Source organism: Malurus melanocephalus, unplaced genomic scaffold (genome assembly GCF_030028575.1).
Source record: "Malurus melanocephalus ecotype Western Australia unplaced genomic scaffold, MMel_1.1 scaffold_367, whole genome shotgun sequence".
Lineage (NCBI taxonomy): Eukaryota > Metazoa > Chordata > Aves > Passeriformes > Maluridae > Malurus > Malurus melanocephalus.
In genome coordinates this window covers 350,332-364,142 of record NW_026623599.1, presented here as the reverse complement: position 1 = coordinate 364,142, position 13,811 = coordinate 350,332, and the positions used below count along the sequence as shown (strand labels likewise).

The 13,811-nt window shown below is 51.0% G+C and overlaps 1 protein-coding gene across 1 annotated transcript in view; it reads left to right on the top strand.

Moving 5' to 3' along the window:
- The window catches only part of RBM38 (RNA binding motif protein 38), a 15,189-nt gene extending 2,801 nt beyond the window's left edge, over positions 1 to 12,388 (top strand). Inside the window, exon 4 of the mRNA XM_057378608.1 lies at positions 10,344 to 12,388. Coding sequence (XP_057234591.1) covers positions 10,344 to 10,641 — 298 coding nt within the window. The 3' untranslated portion in view covers positions 10,642 to 12,388. The remainder of the gene's footprint in view (positions 1 to 10,343) is intronic.
- The last annotated feature ends 1,423 nt before the right edge of the window (positions 12,389 to 13,811 follow it).

Below are 13,811 nucleotides of genomic sequence, written 5' to 3'. Positions count from 1 at the left end.
TTTTTTTTTTTTTTTTTTTTAAAGAAAAAAATCTGCTAACAATAAAACTTCCATTCCTCTGCCCTTATGGCTGCAGTTGCCAACTGCCTGGATAATCTCATTCTGATGAGTTTATGGATGTAAGAGGCTGTGTTGCCACAATAGTGCACACCCAGTGTACGTGTGCTGTGTATGGTTCAAACAATCCGTTTTTTGCAAGCAGTTATGGCTCTGGAAAGCCTTGAAAAACATCTGCCATGAAATGAGGAGTCTCCCTTTTTTTGGGGTAAAAACCTTGTTAGTCTGCATAGACAAGGTGCTGCTTTTTGATAGCTCTGCTTGCACGGGAGCTGCAATAGCTTTCACAGCCCCCACAGCAGCAGCAGAACCTTTGAGATGCCAACCCAGAGACCTTTGCAGGGGAGTGCAGGAGAGAAGTTGCCAATAAAAGCAGCCTCTGGCGAGTCCTGCCACGCATGTGGGCAGAGAAGAGCAAAATGGTGAAGCCTGTAAAACTCCTCGTGTTGGCAGGAGCACCTTGCAGATTATCTGCAGTTCTGTGGGTGCCCTCCTACCCCACAGTTGCAGCTCTGGAGAATGTTGTTTTTTTTTCCAACAGTTTGCTTTTGGTTTCACATCCAGAGGAGTGTGGGATCGACTGATTACACGTTCCTTGTGATCTAGGCAGTTCCTGTTGCAGTTCCTAGGCATTGGTTTCATCATTAAACCAGCAGAGCTGCAGTTAGCACATACAGCAGAGAACACTATAAATTATTTATCAGTTGCCAAGAGACAGGAACCAGGAGAATGGAGGGCTGGAGGGAGAGGATTATATATCATTATTTGCAAGCATCAGTAAACAAGAATTTCATTGAATTCAGTCAYTGCTGCAGCGGAATCAGTGGAAATGTGGGTTTGGCAGAATGTGTTTACCTTTTACCTGARCACCACGACTGGGGCTGCTCTGTGGCTTCCGAGCAAAGCCTCAGGTGCCCAGTCAAGCAACAGAGCTCGGCTGCCAGCTCATTCTTTGTCTCCTCAGTAGACCCACAAAATTAACAGCCTGCCAGGCTCCACTCTTGCACTCCCTTCACCCCAAAGTTTCCTTGGCCTCTGTGGGATCTGAGGGTAGATGAGGAGTTTATCAGGGTCTGTCAGTGAATTGCTGCTGTCTGTTTGCGCTGTGCGCTGGATCCTGACCTTTCCCAAAGGAAGCTCCGTGGCTCCRCTGCTTTGCCTCTGGTGTGAGACGATGCCTGGCTCTCCCTGCTGCAGTTCCTGCCTCTGCAAAGTGTTTGTGCCCAGGGGTTGGCATTGTGGTTTTTAAAAGATGATTGTTACACACGGTGCTTGGTGAGTGAGCAGTGAATGAGGAGCCGTTAACTCCTGGGCCCTTAACGAAGGCGAGCAGCCAGTCGTGTCCCAGCATCGAGCCACAAAAGGCAGGTTTTGGTGAAACCTGAAATGAATGGAAACTATGAAAATTACCCAAACATCAGTGCGGATTATTTATAAACTGAAGGCTTCCCCCTCTAACCCCAGACACCTCAATGCAGCTGTAAATATTGCCCAGGCTATAGGGAACAGAAAGAGAAACCACGAGGAGCCTCTCTCCTTCCTCCTGCTGTCCTGGCAGGGGAGGCACTTGCACAGCAGACAGCACGGAGTCAGTAGTAAATCCTGTTTGGAAAAGTAGTTTCTAGCTTGTTGTAATCAGAGAGCTCAACTGTAATGCAAGGCAAAGGATGTGTCTGTGTCAGGGTGACTCGGAGATCCGGCTTCTGAATTTAGGGATCAGGCCTGGGGCTCAGCCTGGAGCTCTGTGACTGTGCCTGGAGGCACCTGGCAGTGCCAGCGTGTCCCTGTGGCTGCTGTGCTTAATGTGATCAGGTGATGTGGCACAGCTCCTTGGTGTCCCACTCTCAGTCCTCTCCTCTGGGGCTCAGGAGCTGGAGGCAGGTCTGAGGCTGTGCAGGGAGCAGGGATTCCCTGGTTCTCCTCTTTGCTTGCTGCTCTGGACACGGGCAGCATCTGGCAGATGCATTCCTGTGGCTGTGCCTCAGCAGAGGAGCTATCTGTGTGGGAGATCTACCAGTGGCTGAGTAAGTGACTGAGCTCTTGCAAGCATAAAGCTGTCTCTTGTGGCAGGATCCAGCYCTTTCCATGTCTGCACTGGGTTCATTGCTCCAGAGACCCCACCCATGTGGAGTTACTTGTTTTGGTGGCCCCCTGCCTCTGGCCCACATTTGGTCTCCAGCAATGTMAGAAAGAGTTAAATCTCTTTGAGTTCAAAATTTCATGCGTTGATGCTGCTGCAGTTGGGAAGTGAAGAAAGTCCCTCTTTGTGTCAGCCCAGCCTCCCTCGCAGCTGTTTATCCTTAAAATTTCTCTATTGGGTTAAAAATAAGAAGAAACAAACTTTCATCTTTTCTGTGGTCATGCTTACAAAAGGGYGCCCGCTGGCCGTGCTGTGCCCAGCCTGTGTCAGCTGGCATCCCCCTSCTCCAGCTTCCCAGTGCCCATTTCCCAGAGCTGGAGGCTGCAGGATCCCATCCCACCCCGCTGGGCTCATGTGGATGGAGCACCCAGCACCTGGTGTTACCCTGTGCCAGTAACGTGGAAGCTTGGGGGATTTCCTAAGAAATGTCCAAATCCATTTTCCAAACGGCTTCAGCTGCTGCTTCTCATGCATGGTGACTGCTGTCCAGACCAAATGCTTGCCAGTCAGAAAGAGAACCCTTTTTTTATTATTTTATCTTGTAGTTTTAAAGCACAGACATGTATTTATAAATAGATCAGATGGCTTTGAGAATTTTCTTGAACATCTGCTCCAAGATGGCAAATGCTGGTGTCAGACCCAAGGGTTTGRTGTGCTGTTTGTTTTGGGTTTGGGATGCAGTTTGCTCATGTTCTCTCTGTAAAACAATACAAAAGGAGAGCACGGTCTGATACAGTGACCTCACACTYGGCTGTGTGGGTGGTGTAGCTCAGGGCAGTGACAGACCTGTGGCAAGGGACAGCTCTGAGTGAAGGATCTGAGCCATTGCTGAGCAGTCAGGGCTTGTGTGTGCAGCAGAGACAGGCTGAGCTGCCTCTAGCTTTGTCTTTACAGCACAAAGCTTGAGTTGTGCCATCTTCTCAGTGGGATTCTGTTGCCTCTGATGGATTTTCTCTTCAGCAGCAGAGACCTCATTCTTTCCCCTTGCTGCAGGAGCTGGGGAGTGGCAGATCCAAAATTCTCCTGTGCTGCTCTGGCTGGTGCCACAGAGTCCCGATGTGGCAGATTGATGCACACRTCTGAACTTCCAGAGCAGCCCAGCTTGTGCTTGATCTCATGTTTCCTTTGAGCAGCTGCTGGCATATGGGCCCCAGCTCGTAGTATTAAAGCACATGCCCAGTAATTCGAATGATGAATGCAGCCCTGGGCATCCTGCCTCGGAGCTGAGGGCACCAGCCAGGGAACCAGACAGTTGTTGTGCTGATAATTTGGTAGCAAGGACACCGGGTCACTTCTAAATATGACTTTTATGAAGAACTTGTTCCCCATGGATGGGAGCAGGCTGCATACCARGGCTAAATATACTCCATGATCACAAAAGATGAAAAGTTGTGGACCTCGGAGTTAAAGCTCAGTCTCCTGTTTCTCAGTCTCCAAGTGCTGTAAACAGGGTTGTGCTGTCCCCCTGTCACCAGCTTTGAGCATTTTAGCTCTCCTGTGTCAGAGGTGAGCTGCTCTGGCCAAGGCAGCACAGGCTGGGAAAACCACGCTGGATCCAGGCATTCCCTGTTATTCCAGCTTGTGGGAAGGTGTGCAGGCATTGGGTTGAGATGTCTTAAATGTTCTGCTACAACAAAAGCATTGCTGGTAGCAGAGATCACAAACTCTTAAAATGGAATTTGAGAAATGACTTAATTATTTGTTATATCAGTGTAGGCCTTCTTTTGTCAAAAAGAGATATTTCATTGCTTCTTCCATTGTTGAAGCTTTCTACTTCAAAATACTTCATTTCTCCAAGGAAGGGGTTTTGATAAACCAAATGTGTGGAYGGTTTTAATTAAGGGTCAGTAGAAGGGATCATGTGTAAAGAAAGAAAGTCTGTTAAAAATGGAACCAGTTGAAAGCAGCCACTGTAATGTTTATGACCCCAGAACTTGCCAGGTACTTCAGAAGACTTTGGAGATGTTTCTGCCMTTGATTTTCTCCAGCAGAAGAGAATTGGAGAGCTCAGTCAAAGGCAGAATCCTGGGGCTTCTTGGGTTAATCTATTGGAGACTCTGCTTTTCCCTACTATCCTACCAGGTTCCTCATATTAATGTTGCAGGACTCAGGTTCCTTCAAGCAGTCCCTGTTTCTTCTGTCAGTTAATTTCTGGTTTGGCTGTGCTGATAACTGGGAAGGGAGGGGAGGGCTTTTTCCTTCTCTGGAGAGCTGACGAGTTGCGGATAAACTTCCATGTGGCTTTTTCCTTGGTGCCAGATGGCTCTCGTTTCAGGCAGATGTTATCTCCTGCTACCTGAGTGTTTTTCAGCCTGCTTCTCCAAAACTATTTTTGGGCTGGCCCAGCATGCCTTTGTTTGGGATCATGGTGATTTTTTTTCTTTCTTCCTTTGGGTGTGGGGGAAGCAAGATGCAGAGGATAAAGCCTGGTACAACTCATGGTGGAGCTCAGCATTCTGATCTCAGGCTCTTGGTTGAGCTGAGCAATTAGATCTTTKTGAGTTGTACTCCCACCTTTGGTCTGCAGCCTCTTTTTTAATTTTATTCTGGGTTTTTTCCCCTGCTGACTGCAGTCTGGGACAGTCTGTGGCCCATTATTCCTTGGTGATTGCCACTGATGTGGTGACATCTGCTCCCTGCAGGACAGCAGGAACTCAGCCCTGKACCTGTTTGCTGTTGTGTAAATCTTCTCAGAGGGACAGGGGAGGATGAGGAGAAGACACAGGCAAATGGGTTACAAGAGGAGCGGAATTTGTGTTGTTGATTGCTTTGCTGTTTTGTGTTTGTGTCATATTGCAGCAGGTGAGGATAAATCCCAGGATGGAGCTCAGAGCTCATCCTTGTCTGCCTTTGAGCTGGCTGGGATGGCTGCCTGATGAGGCAGGAGCTGTTGGCATTTCAGTGCATGTTTAAATCAGCTTCAGCAGGGACATTTCAGCCCTGTCAGTGAATGGTGAGGGATCATGGAGTGGTTGGGGCACAGCGCACGTGCTGATCTGGATAAACTGTGATCTCCTCCTGGGCTGAGAGTCCCTGTTGTCAGGCAGGGACCCCCCCAGCCATGCTCCAGCCTGGACTGAGAACAGCACCTGAATTTCTCACATTTCTGCAGCCTGTCATCGTGGCTGGGGTCCGTGTGACACCTGTGGCCAAGCCTGCCTGCACTGTGAGTGTCTCCTTGAGGTGAGTGCTTGCTGGCTTGGGAGTGTCCTTCAGGAGCCCTTCCTCGGAGTGTGACGAGCACCAGGATGTGTGCCTGCATCTCCAGCTCTGCTGCACGTGTGGGGTGTGCTTCCCCCAGCAGCTTTAAACTCAGGAAGCCCYTTCAAACACCCCTTTGGATCCTGGAGGTGTCCCATCCCCAGGCTGAGCTCTGCAGTGCCCCAGCACCGCCTGCCATCACGTGCTGTGGCACTGTGGGTGTCCCCGTGGCAGCTCTGTGGGTCAGCTCTAGTGGAAATGGAGGCCAAATTCCTGGGGTCAAATGCCAGAATTTGTGCCTTYGCTGGCAGACACAAAGGGCTCTGTTTCTTTTATTCTTCAAGGAATAAAAGGCTGGTGGTGGTGGTGGCATTTGTATGCTGATCTCTGCGAGGCTGCCAAGAGYCCTGTGCCCCTCCTCGTTTCCCAAATGTTTGTGTGGTGCCGTGTCCCTCCTGGCAGAGGGGTGCAGCTGTCTCCACCTCTTCAGAACTGACAAAACCAGCTCCCAGCAGGGCTGGCAGAGATCGAGGGGACASCAACTCCCACCTTGTTGCTCTCCCAAACTCGTGCAGCTTGCARGAGCAGCTCATGGCTCACGTGTAGRAGGTCCTGCAGGATGGCAGAGAGCTGAGAGTGCAGCCAAAGCCCATTTTCGGTGTAAGTCTGATATAAAATAAATACATGAAGTGCCTCTGAGATGAGCTCTGCTGGAGAGAGCTGCTGCTGGGGGCTCATTCCTCTTCCTCAGTGTTTGGGGAGAGGTGTGGGAYACATTTCCACCTGGCTTGTCCCCTCTTCTGGCTGCCCATTGCTGCTGTGGTGGGGACACCTGAGTGATGGCAGGATTTGAAAGGGACATTTTCATCTCCCTGGAGCCGAGGGTGCCATCCCCACTCGCCTCCCCTGGCACATTTGCCCATCTCCACCCAGCCCTGCACCATCATGGGGCCCCTTTTGTTCTGTCCCCAGGAAAGCCACACAGAGCCCGTGTCCCCTCTGCCCATGGCTCTGTCACCATTGCTTTGTTCTGTTCCAATTTGTGGTGCCCAAGAGTGTGAGCTGGCACCACGAGGGCCCTGCCCTGCTGTCCCTGCTGTCCCTCCTGTCACAGCCAGCTCTAGGCTCAGGTGTGCCATGCCCCAGGGTTGGGTGGCCTTTGCCCAGGACTCATTGTGCCACCGTCTGCCGAGCACGGGGTGACTTTGGTGTGCGGTGGCCACGGCTGATCACTTGGTTGGTGTTTTATAATCACACCGTGTGTGTTTTTGGTGAAGTTCTCTTCTGGCTGGCAGGGCCCACGGTGGGGGATGGAGGAAAACTGCAGGGAGGGAGGAAGGGAAAGGCATCTCAAAACACAGATGTGACTCATCYTGTAGAAATTCAGATTAGAGTTTGCTGTTTTCTAGAAAGAGAACTCCAGAACTGCTTGATTTTTTAAAAAAAAAAATAATTCCTGAAAGACCATCTTCAGAAATGGAAGAAGGGGAAATATTTTAAGATTTTCTGTGGATGTTAAATGTAGCCAGCARAGAACTTCATCCTACTGCACTTGTTTGTTCTGTTTGTAGCTGCAAGTCATCAAAGTGACCTTACTTTGGGTTGTGTGTTTTGTTTTGATCGATGAGTTGCCATCTGTCCACCTCATTCAGAAGACCAAACTGCATAATACCTCGATTGAAATTTCTAGCTGAATTATTAAAATCCCACAAACCAAAAGAACCTTCCCTTTTACACTGACAATTCCCTTTAGAAGCAGATCCTGGAGCTGCTGAGTGKGATTTTTCCATGCAGTCCCAGCCATTGTGTGTGTTGTGTGTTTGTGTATGCCCTGGGCTGGTGGGATGGGTTTCTGGAAGTACAGGAATACTCGCTGCCTTCCAAGCTAATGGTGCTTTGGATTCCAACTAGCACTGAAGAGCTGGAATTTTTCATTTCTGAGGGAAAAAAGTAGTGCAGGGTGTTAGAGATTTGCTGTCTCTGAGCCCAYGGTGGAGCTGCCGTGGAGGAGAGTGGAAAGCAAAGACAACAATGTGGAGTTTCTTGGGATGAGCTGGGAATGTCCACTGGYCCTGATGGCAGCATGTCCCCCAGATGAGCTGTGCCAGCTCTGGAGAGCAGCTGGGTGGCAGCAAGGGACACGGAGGAGCTGTTTGAGCAGGGTGATGCTCAGGCTGGGTTGCTGGGAGTCTCTCAAACTCTGCTCCTGGTCATTTGGCAGACTCCTATGGGCAGGAAGAGTGCAGGCTCCTCCTCTGCTCCTGCTGCTGCATGGTTTTCAGTGGATTGTGCATTTTTTTTGTTGCATTTGTGGCATGGTTTTAAGTTTGTTGGTTTACCAGGAGGCCTGGTGGCAGGATGTGAAGTGCAGGGTGACCAGGACAGTGTCTGAGCTGATATGCAGGCAGTGAGCACGGACAGAATCTGCTCATGCCGTGTCCAAGGGTCAGTGCCTCTGCAGAGCCCTTCCCCAGACCCTGGCAGGCCCACAGAGCACTCCTGCCCCTCTGAGTTACTTGTTTTAAATATTTATTTAAATAAATTTATATTTAAAATATTTATTTAAAACAAAAGGAAAGAGAAAACCCCACAGTGGCAGGCGTGAGGAGCCTCTGGGTGGGATTGAGCCCTGCTGCCACTGCCTGGGSTGAGTGTGGGACATGGAGTGCCTGAGCTCCAGCCCTGATTCAGCTGTGCTGGCCTTACTTTAGATCAAAGCTAAACAAAAAGGGATTCAATGGATTTCTGCTGCCTCATCTCATTCTTGTTACCCACAGGGTGGTGCTGGGTATGGTGTGTTCACGGACTGAAGGGCTCTGGGGTCCCTCTTGCTGTCCAGGGATGTCTGGTGGCCTCAGGGGAAGGTCTTGCACTGAATTAGCACTGATGTTCACCATCACCCATCCTCCCTGGTGCCCTGGGCATATGGAAGGACCCTAATTTTGGAGGCAGTCTTGCTGTGTTTGTCATGCAAATTGTCTCAAGCAAAAACAAACTGCATATGGGAGTGGGAAAAGGAGAGAAAACTCAGCTGAGATGAGCACTTGTTTGTGAGAAGCCTTTCCCCTGCCTGGAGAGAGATAAAACCCTCCAGTGCTGGCTGTAAAGGAAATGGGAACAGCCCTGTGAGTGCTGGGTGGGAGGGAGCAGCCCCAGGTGGAGCCCAATGTGTTTCAGGGGGTGGCTGAGGTTTAGGGTGCTCACTGGAATGAGAGTAGCCATAAACAGCCCTGTGCCTTGTGAAGAGCTCGTGGGAGGCTTTGCAAAGTGGTTGTGTTTGAAAATGTGCTGTCACACACATCCACACAAAAATCCCCAAAATATTTGAATCTGCATAAGCCCTCTGCAGAGTTTTGCCTCGGGGTTTTATTTTATTTGCCAGAATGAGTTGGGTTTGGAGGCAGGGTAGCACAAGCTCTTCAGGGGATGGCTTTGGTTCGTGCTGGGGCTTTACGTGGTTCAGCAAGCAGTGGCCAAAGGGACCTTTTCTGCAGGGTGCCCTTTTTGGGGTGTGTGGMTCTGATCTCCCACTGGCACTGGGCYRTTTGCTGGTCATAGTCTGACACCCCATTTTCTAAACAAGCCCCAGATGTGTCACCCTGCTGCATTCTGCGGGCCACATGCAGTTCCCCATGTTTTTCTGGCCTGTGGCAGTTCATGTGGATGTGCCTAATCCTTCAGGTTTGCACAGTTTTTGCCTTGTTTGAGGCCTGACTGGACGTGGGCCCTTTGGAAAACTCAACCCTTTCATTTTGACGCTTTTTTTTCCTTCCCTTTCCTCCTCATTAGCACTTTCTAACAAATCAGTGGGCACTCCTGCATAAATCACCTCCAGGATCTTTCCATCTGCGGTCTTTAATTGACTGTGACATTGTTAAGTTCCTCTCAGCAGCACTGCTACCTCAGGGCAGGGACAAACCTGAGAGAATTTTGGGGATCCTCATGGAAAGGGCAGCGGAGACACCAGGGGTGGATGTGACAGCTCAGGGACACAGGATTGTCATTGGGGAGTGTCACTGGGGAGAGGAAAGCAGCGTGAATACCTCGTGTTTTACAACAAACACCCTGTAGCATTGCCCCAAATASCCAGTGTTGTGGAAACACGGTGTAAGTGTGTAGTAACTGATAACACCTGGCGTGCTGGGGGCTGTGGTCATCCCTGGTGGGACAAAAGGAGAGTGACCCGCTGTCCCTGGTGCCAGGGGGTGCCCACAGGGGCTGTGCAGCCTCAGGACCCTCCAGCCAGGTTTGGGTGGTGGGACTGGAGGGTACAGAGGGGCAGGAGGGCTGGCAGGGACGGGCAGGGGAGCAGGGGTTGAGGAGGTACACGGAGCCAGGGGCTGTGTCACCAGGGGCTGTGTCACCTGGAGCTGTGTCACCTGGAGCTGTGTCCCCAGGGGCTGTGTCATGGCCTCCAGGGAGTGATTTTGGGCAGAAGGGCTGGCAGGGACTGGCAGGGGAGTGCGGGTTGAGGAGATGCACAGAGCCAGGGGCTGTGTCACAGCCTTCACGGAGTTGTTTTGGGCAGAAGGGCTGGCAGGGACGGGCAGGGGAGCAGGGGCTATGTCACAGCCTCCAGGGAGTGATTTTGGGCAGAAGGGTGGGCAGGGGAGCAGGGGCTGTGTCACGGCCTCCAGGGAGTGATTTTGGGCAGAAGGGCTGGCAGGGACAGGCAGGGGAGTGGGGGTTGCGGAGATGCACAGAGCCAGGGGCTATGTCACAGCCTTCACGGAGTTATTTTGGGCAGCGGCAGCCTGGGCAGGGGGAGATCCGAGCTGTGAGGAGCAGAGGGTGTATATGGGCTGCAGCCATCGGGGTTTTAGGGGTGTTTGCTGTTCATCCCCACCCGAGAGCACCCCTGGCTTGGGCTGGCACCCACAGATCCAGGGGGCAGAGGGGTGTGGGGAGCCCAGCCCCTCACTAACCCTGTCCCTTCACCCCGCAGCCTGACGCCTCACTACGTGTACCCCCAAGCCATCCTGCAGCCCAGCGTGGTGATCCCCACCCCCGTGCAGTCCATCACGTCTCCCTACATCGATTACACGGCCGCCAGCCAAGCCTACTCGCAGTACACCACAGCTGCCTACGACCAGTACCCCTACGCCGCCTCGCCCGCCGCCGGCTTCGTGGGCTACGGCTACACGGGCACGGTGCAGCCCCCGCTGAGCGCCAGCGCGCCCGCAGCGCCCGCAGCCTTCGTGCAGTACCAGCCCCAGCAGCTGCAGCCCGACCGCATGCAGTGAGAGAAAAAACCCACCCAGCCGGGACAATCCGCCACCGACCGCGCAAGGATTCCGCCAGGACAGAGAAACCACGCGCAAAAAAAAATAAAATAATAATAAAAAAAAAAATAATAAAAGAAGCGAAACGACAAAAAAAAAAAATCACCCCATCCCTTTGTCCCCCTTATGTAGGTGCATATTGATACCTGAGCTATTTATAGTGTTGAGGGCGAACTCGAATCCTTGCTTATCAAAGTGGACTTCTGGTAAGTTTTTTTTTTTTCCTTTTTTTTTTGTCCCTTTCAATCTGGACAGATACTGTCTTGAGGATGTTCTAAAAGCGGCTGAAATGTTTCACAGGAGAACTGCAGATTCTTGCACGCATCGCGGTCTGCTTCCATCACCCGTGGTCTCCTTTCCGCCCCCTTCCCCGCCAGCCCTTCCAACCTACAATCCTCTTATTTACTGGTGAGGTACAGAGGTACTCGGAGAACATGGAAAAAAGCAATCTTATTTTTTGGTTGTACAAAAACTTTGTAATACTCAGAGATGCCTTACAGAAAAAAAAAAAAAAAGCAAAAGAAAAACTATTTTTTAATATTTATTGCGATTTTATTCGCATGAGCTGTGAATTGCAGACAGAAGAATAGTAGTAAGTATCTGCCTTGTTTAATTCTCATTTTACTAAATTATTGTATGTAGGTAAAAGTTCTTAAGTAATTGCTGAATCACTTCAACATGCAAAAGGGAATATTGGCTTGAAGGAGAGCAGAATATTCCTTTAGTCAACGCACTGTACTATTTTCTTATTGTAATTGTTACTCTGTTAAGATTATCTCAAATTTAGGTATATTTTTAAATGCAAAAAACCAACCAAGAATACTGAACATTTTGTCTACTTTGGTAGATCTTTTGTTACAATGCTGCAACCTATGGAGACATTTACAGTATTTATGTAAAAGAGATTTKGGGCTGTTGGCCAGCAAGGTTTRGGAGAATATCAGGAGTGGAGCAGTRGAGAAAAAGGTGTCACGTCACTGAACAAATGGGTAAATGTAACCTTTTTATGCCTGTAATCCAACAGCCAAATAAAGGAAGAGAACAGGCGATGTAAGTTAAGTGCATTTCTACAAAGACAGCAATAAACTATTTTAACTTTTAAAATTACTCGATGCTGTATGGTACCATGTTTGCTTGGCTGCAGTGCCTTAGGGGGCATTTCCCAATGAACCCGAGTGCTCCGGGGTGGGCTGGAGCCGTGTCCCGTGGGGAYAGCCCCTGCTGCCATCCCGGGGGTGTCACCACCCTGCAGCGTGTCCCAYGTGCTGTCCCACTCTGCACATCCCCAGGCATCACCGTGGGCTGGTTCCAAGGGTTTCCTCACGCTCTGGAGCAGAGGGTGGGAGCTGCTGCCATCGTGCAGCTCCAGGGGCAGCAGGGACAGGGGGGATCTCATCCCAGAGTCCTCTGGTCCCTTTGTGTTATTTCTTACAATAAATTGAGGTTTTTTTCTAAAATTGAATCCATGTGAAAGTGATTGTTTTGCCAGAGCCTTGGCCTGGTTAAGGGCATTTTCTGAGGGTGTTTCAGACCCAGCAGAGCCAGGCAGGTGTCGGCAGCACAGACCTCACCCTTGAGGCTCCTTTGCTGTCACTGCTGCATTTGACTTCCCCCAACCAACTTGCTTTAGAAGTTCAATGTTCATCTTTTGACAATTACAAACTTGAAAAAATCCTTTTGTAAAAGTAAATAAAATTATTCTGTTTGATCACGCCAGCTATCTGGTTCATCTCGTAAAGGTCACGGCAGGCCCGGTGCCAGGAATTTGGTGTTTTTGGCACCAGCACCTGCTGCTGCTCCAGGTGGYGATGCCTGAAGCCATCCTGGGGGGAGAAGATGCCACAGGAGGAAAGCAGAGGCAGTTCARCACCCTGGCTGCCCTGGGGAACTGAAATGCCCGCGGTGGGCATGTGTAATGTCAGCGGCAGCGCTCAGAATAAACAGCCCATCCCGATGAATGGAAACAACTCTGCTCCTGCCTCGCTGGCCTTGCGTGAGAATGCAGATCCTGCTGGGGCTCTGTTCACCCTGCCCGGGGTTTTGCTCRCAGCCATGTGGGTGACATTTATTTCCTTTTTAAGTAATTACTTTCTGGATAYGCTGYGGGGCTGCCAAAGGAGCAGGAGCCRAGCGCCGCATCCAGCCTGGCCCGAGCCCTGCCTTTGAAGTGCTATCGGGGCTGGAGATTATTCAGCAATTCTTCTCTCTGCTGTCAGGAGTCCTGAGGAGGAGGAGGAGGGAGGGGAAGGTTTTTGGATGGAGCTGCTGGGGAGCTCTTGGCCCCAGCCCAGCAGCGTTGGGGTGCCTGGCAGTGCTGAGCCGGGCTTTGTTTGCCCTGGGGACCCACATCCCCCATTCCATGGGGACAGCAAAGCTCTGGGAATCCATTTGCTGCTGAGAAAACCCACATGTGCAGTGCACTCTGAGGTGAGAAGGGTGATGATTTTCCATTTAGCTGTCTGGTTTCCTGAAAGGTGGCCAAACTGCCAGGAAGAGAGGGCACAGGCGGCGCTCCCAGCACCCGAGGGCCATCCCTGGATCCAGAAACAGCCACATCAGAACAGCCCAACCTGCTGCCTTCCTGTTAGCAAAAACCTGTGAAACCGCGGGCAAGAGCTTAAATCACTTTGAAATCGATTAAAAGTGTAATTTTATTTCTTTTTGGTGCATTGCTTGATGGAGCATCCCCTTCCACCTGCACCTGTGTTGTCCCAGCACACAGAAAGCTGGTCCTGGGCACCTCATCTGTGCTGCCAAGGGAGGGGATGAGCAGGGGTGTCACAATTCTCATTCTAAAATCCCCAGTGTGGACAGGTGGAGCCCCAGGGAGTGGGAGGAGGTGAGGGCTGGGTGTTTTTGGCAGGGCAGCCCTGGCAGCACCATCTGCTCAGCAGGTTCCAGGTCCTGGGCACATCCCCGTGGCCGTGCTGGCAGCTGACCCGGCCCAGGCCACCTCTCAGCAGCTGTGCCCACATGCCCRGTCATTTGCATGACAAATTCAAATGTTTTTTATAGGAAACCATCACTCTGGGGCTGTCAGGGGGAGCTCTGGCTCGTGTGGCTGTAGCATGTGGGGATGTGGGATGCTGTCATGGGGCAGTGTCCCCATAAATGCCAGTGCTGGGTGCTGG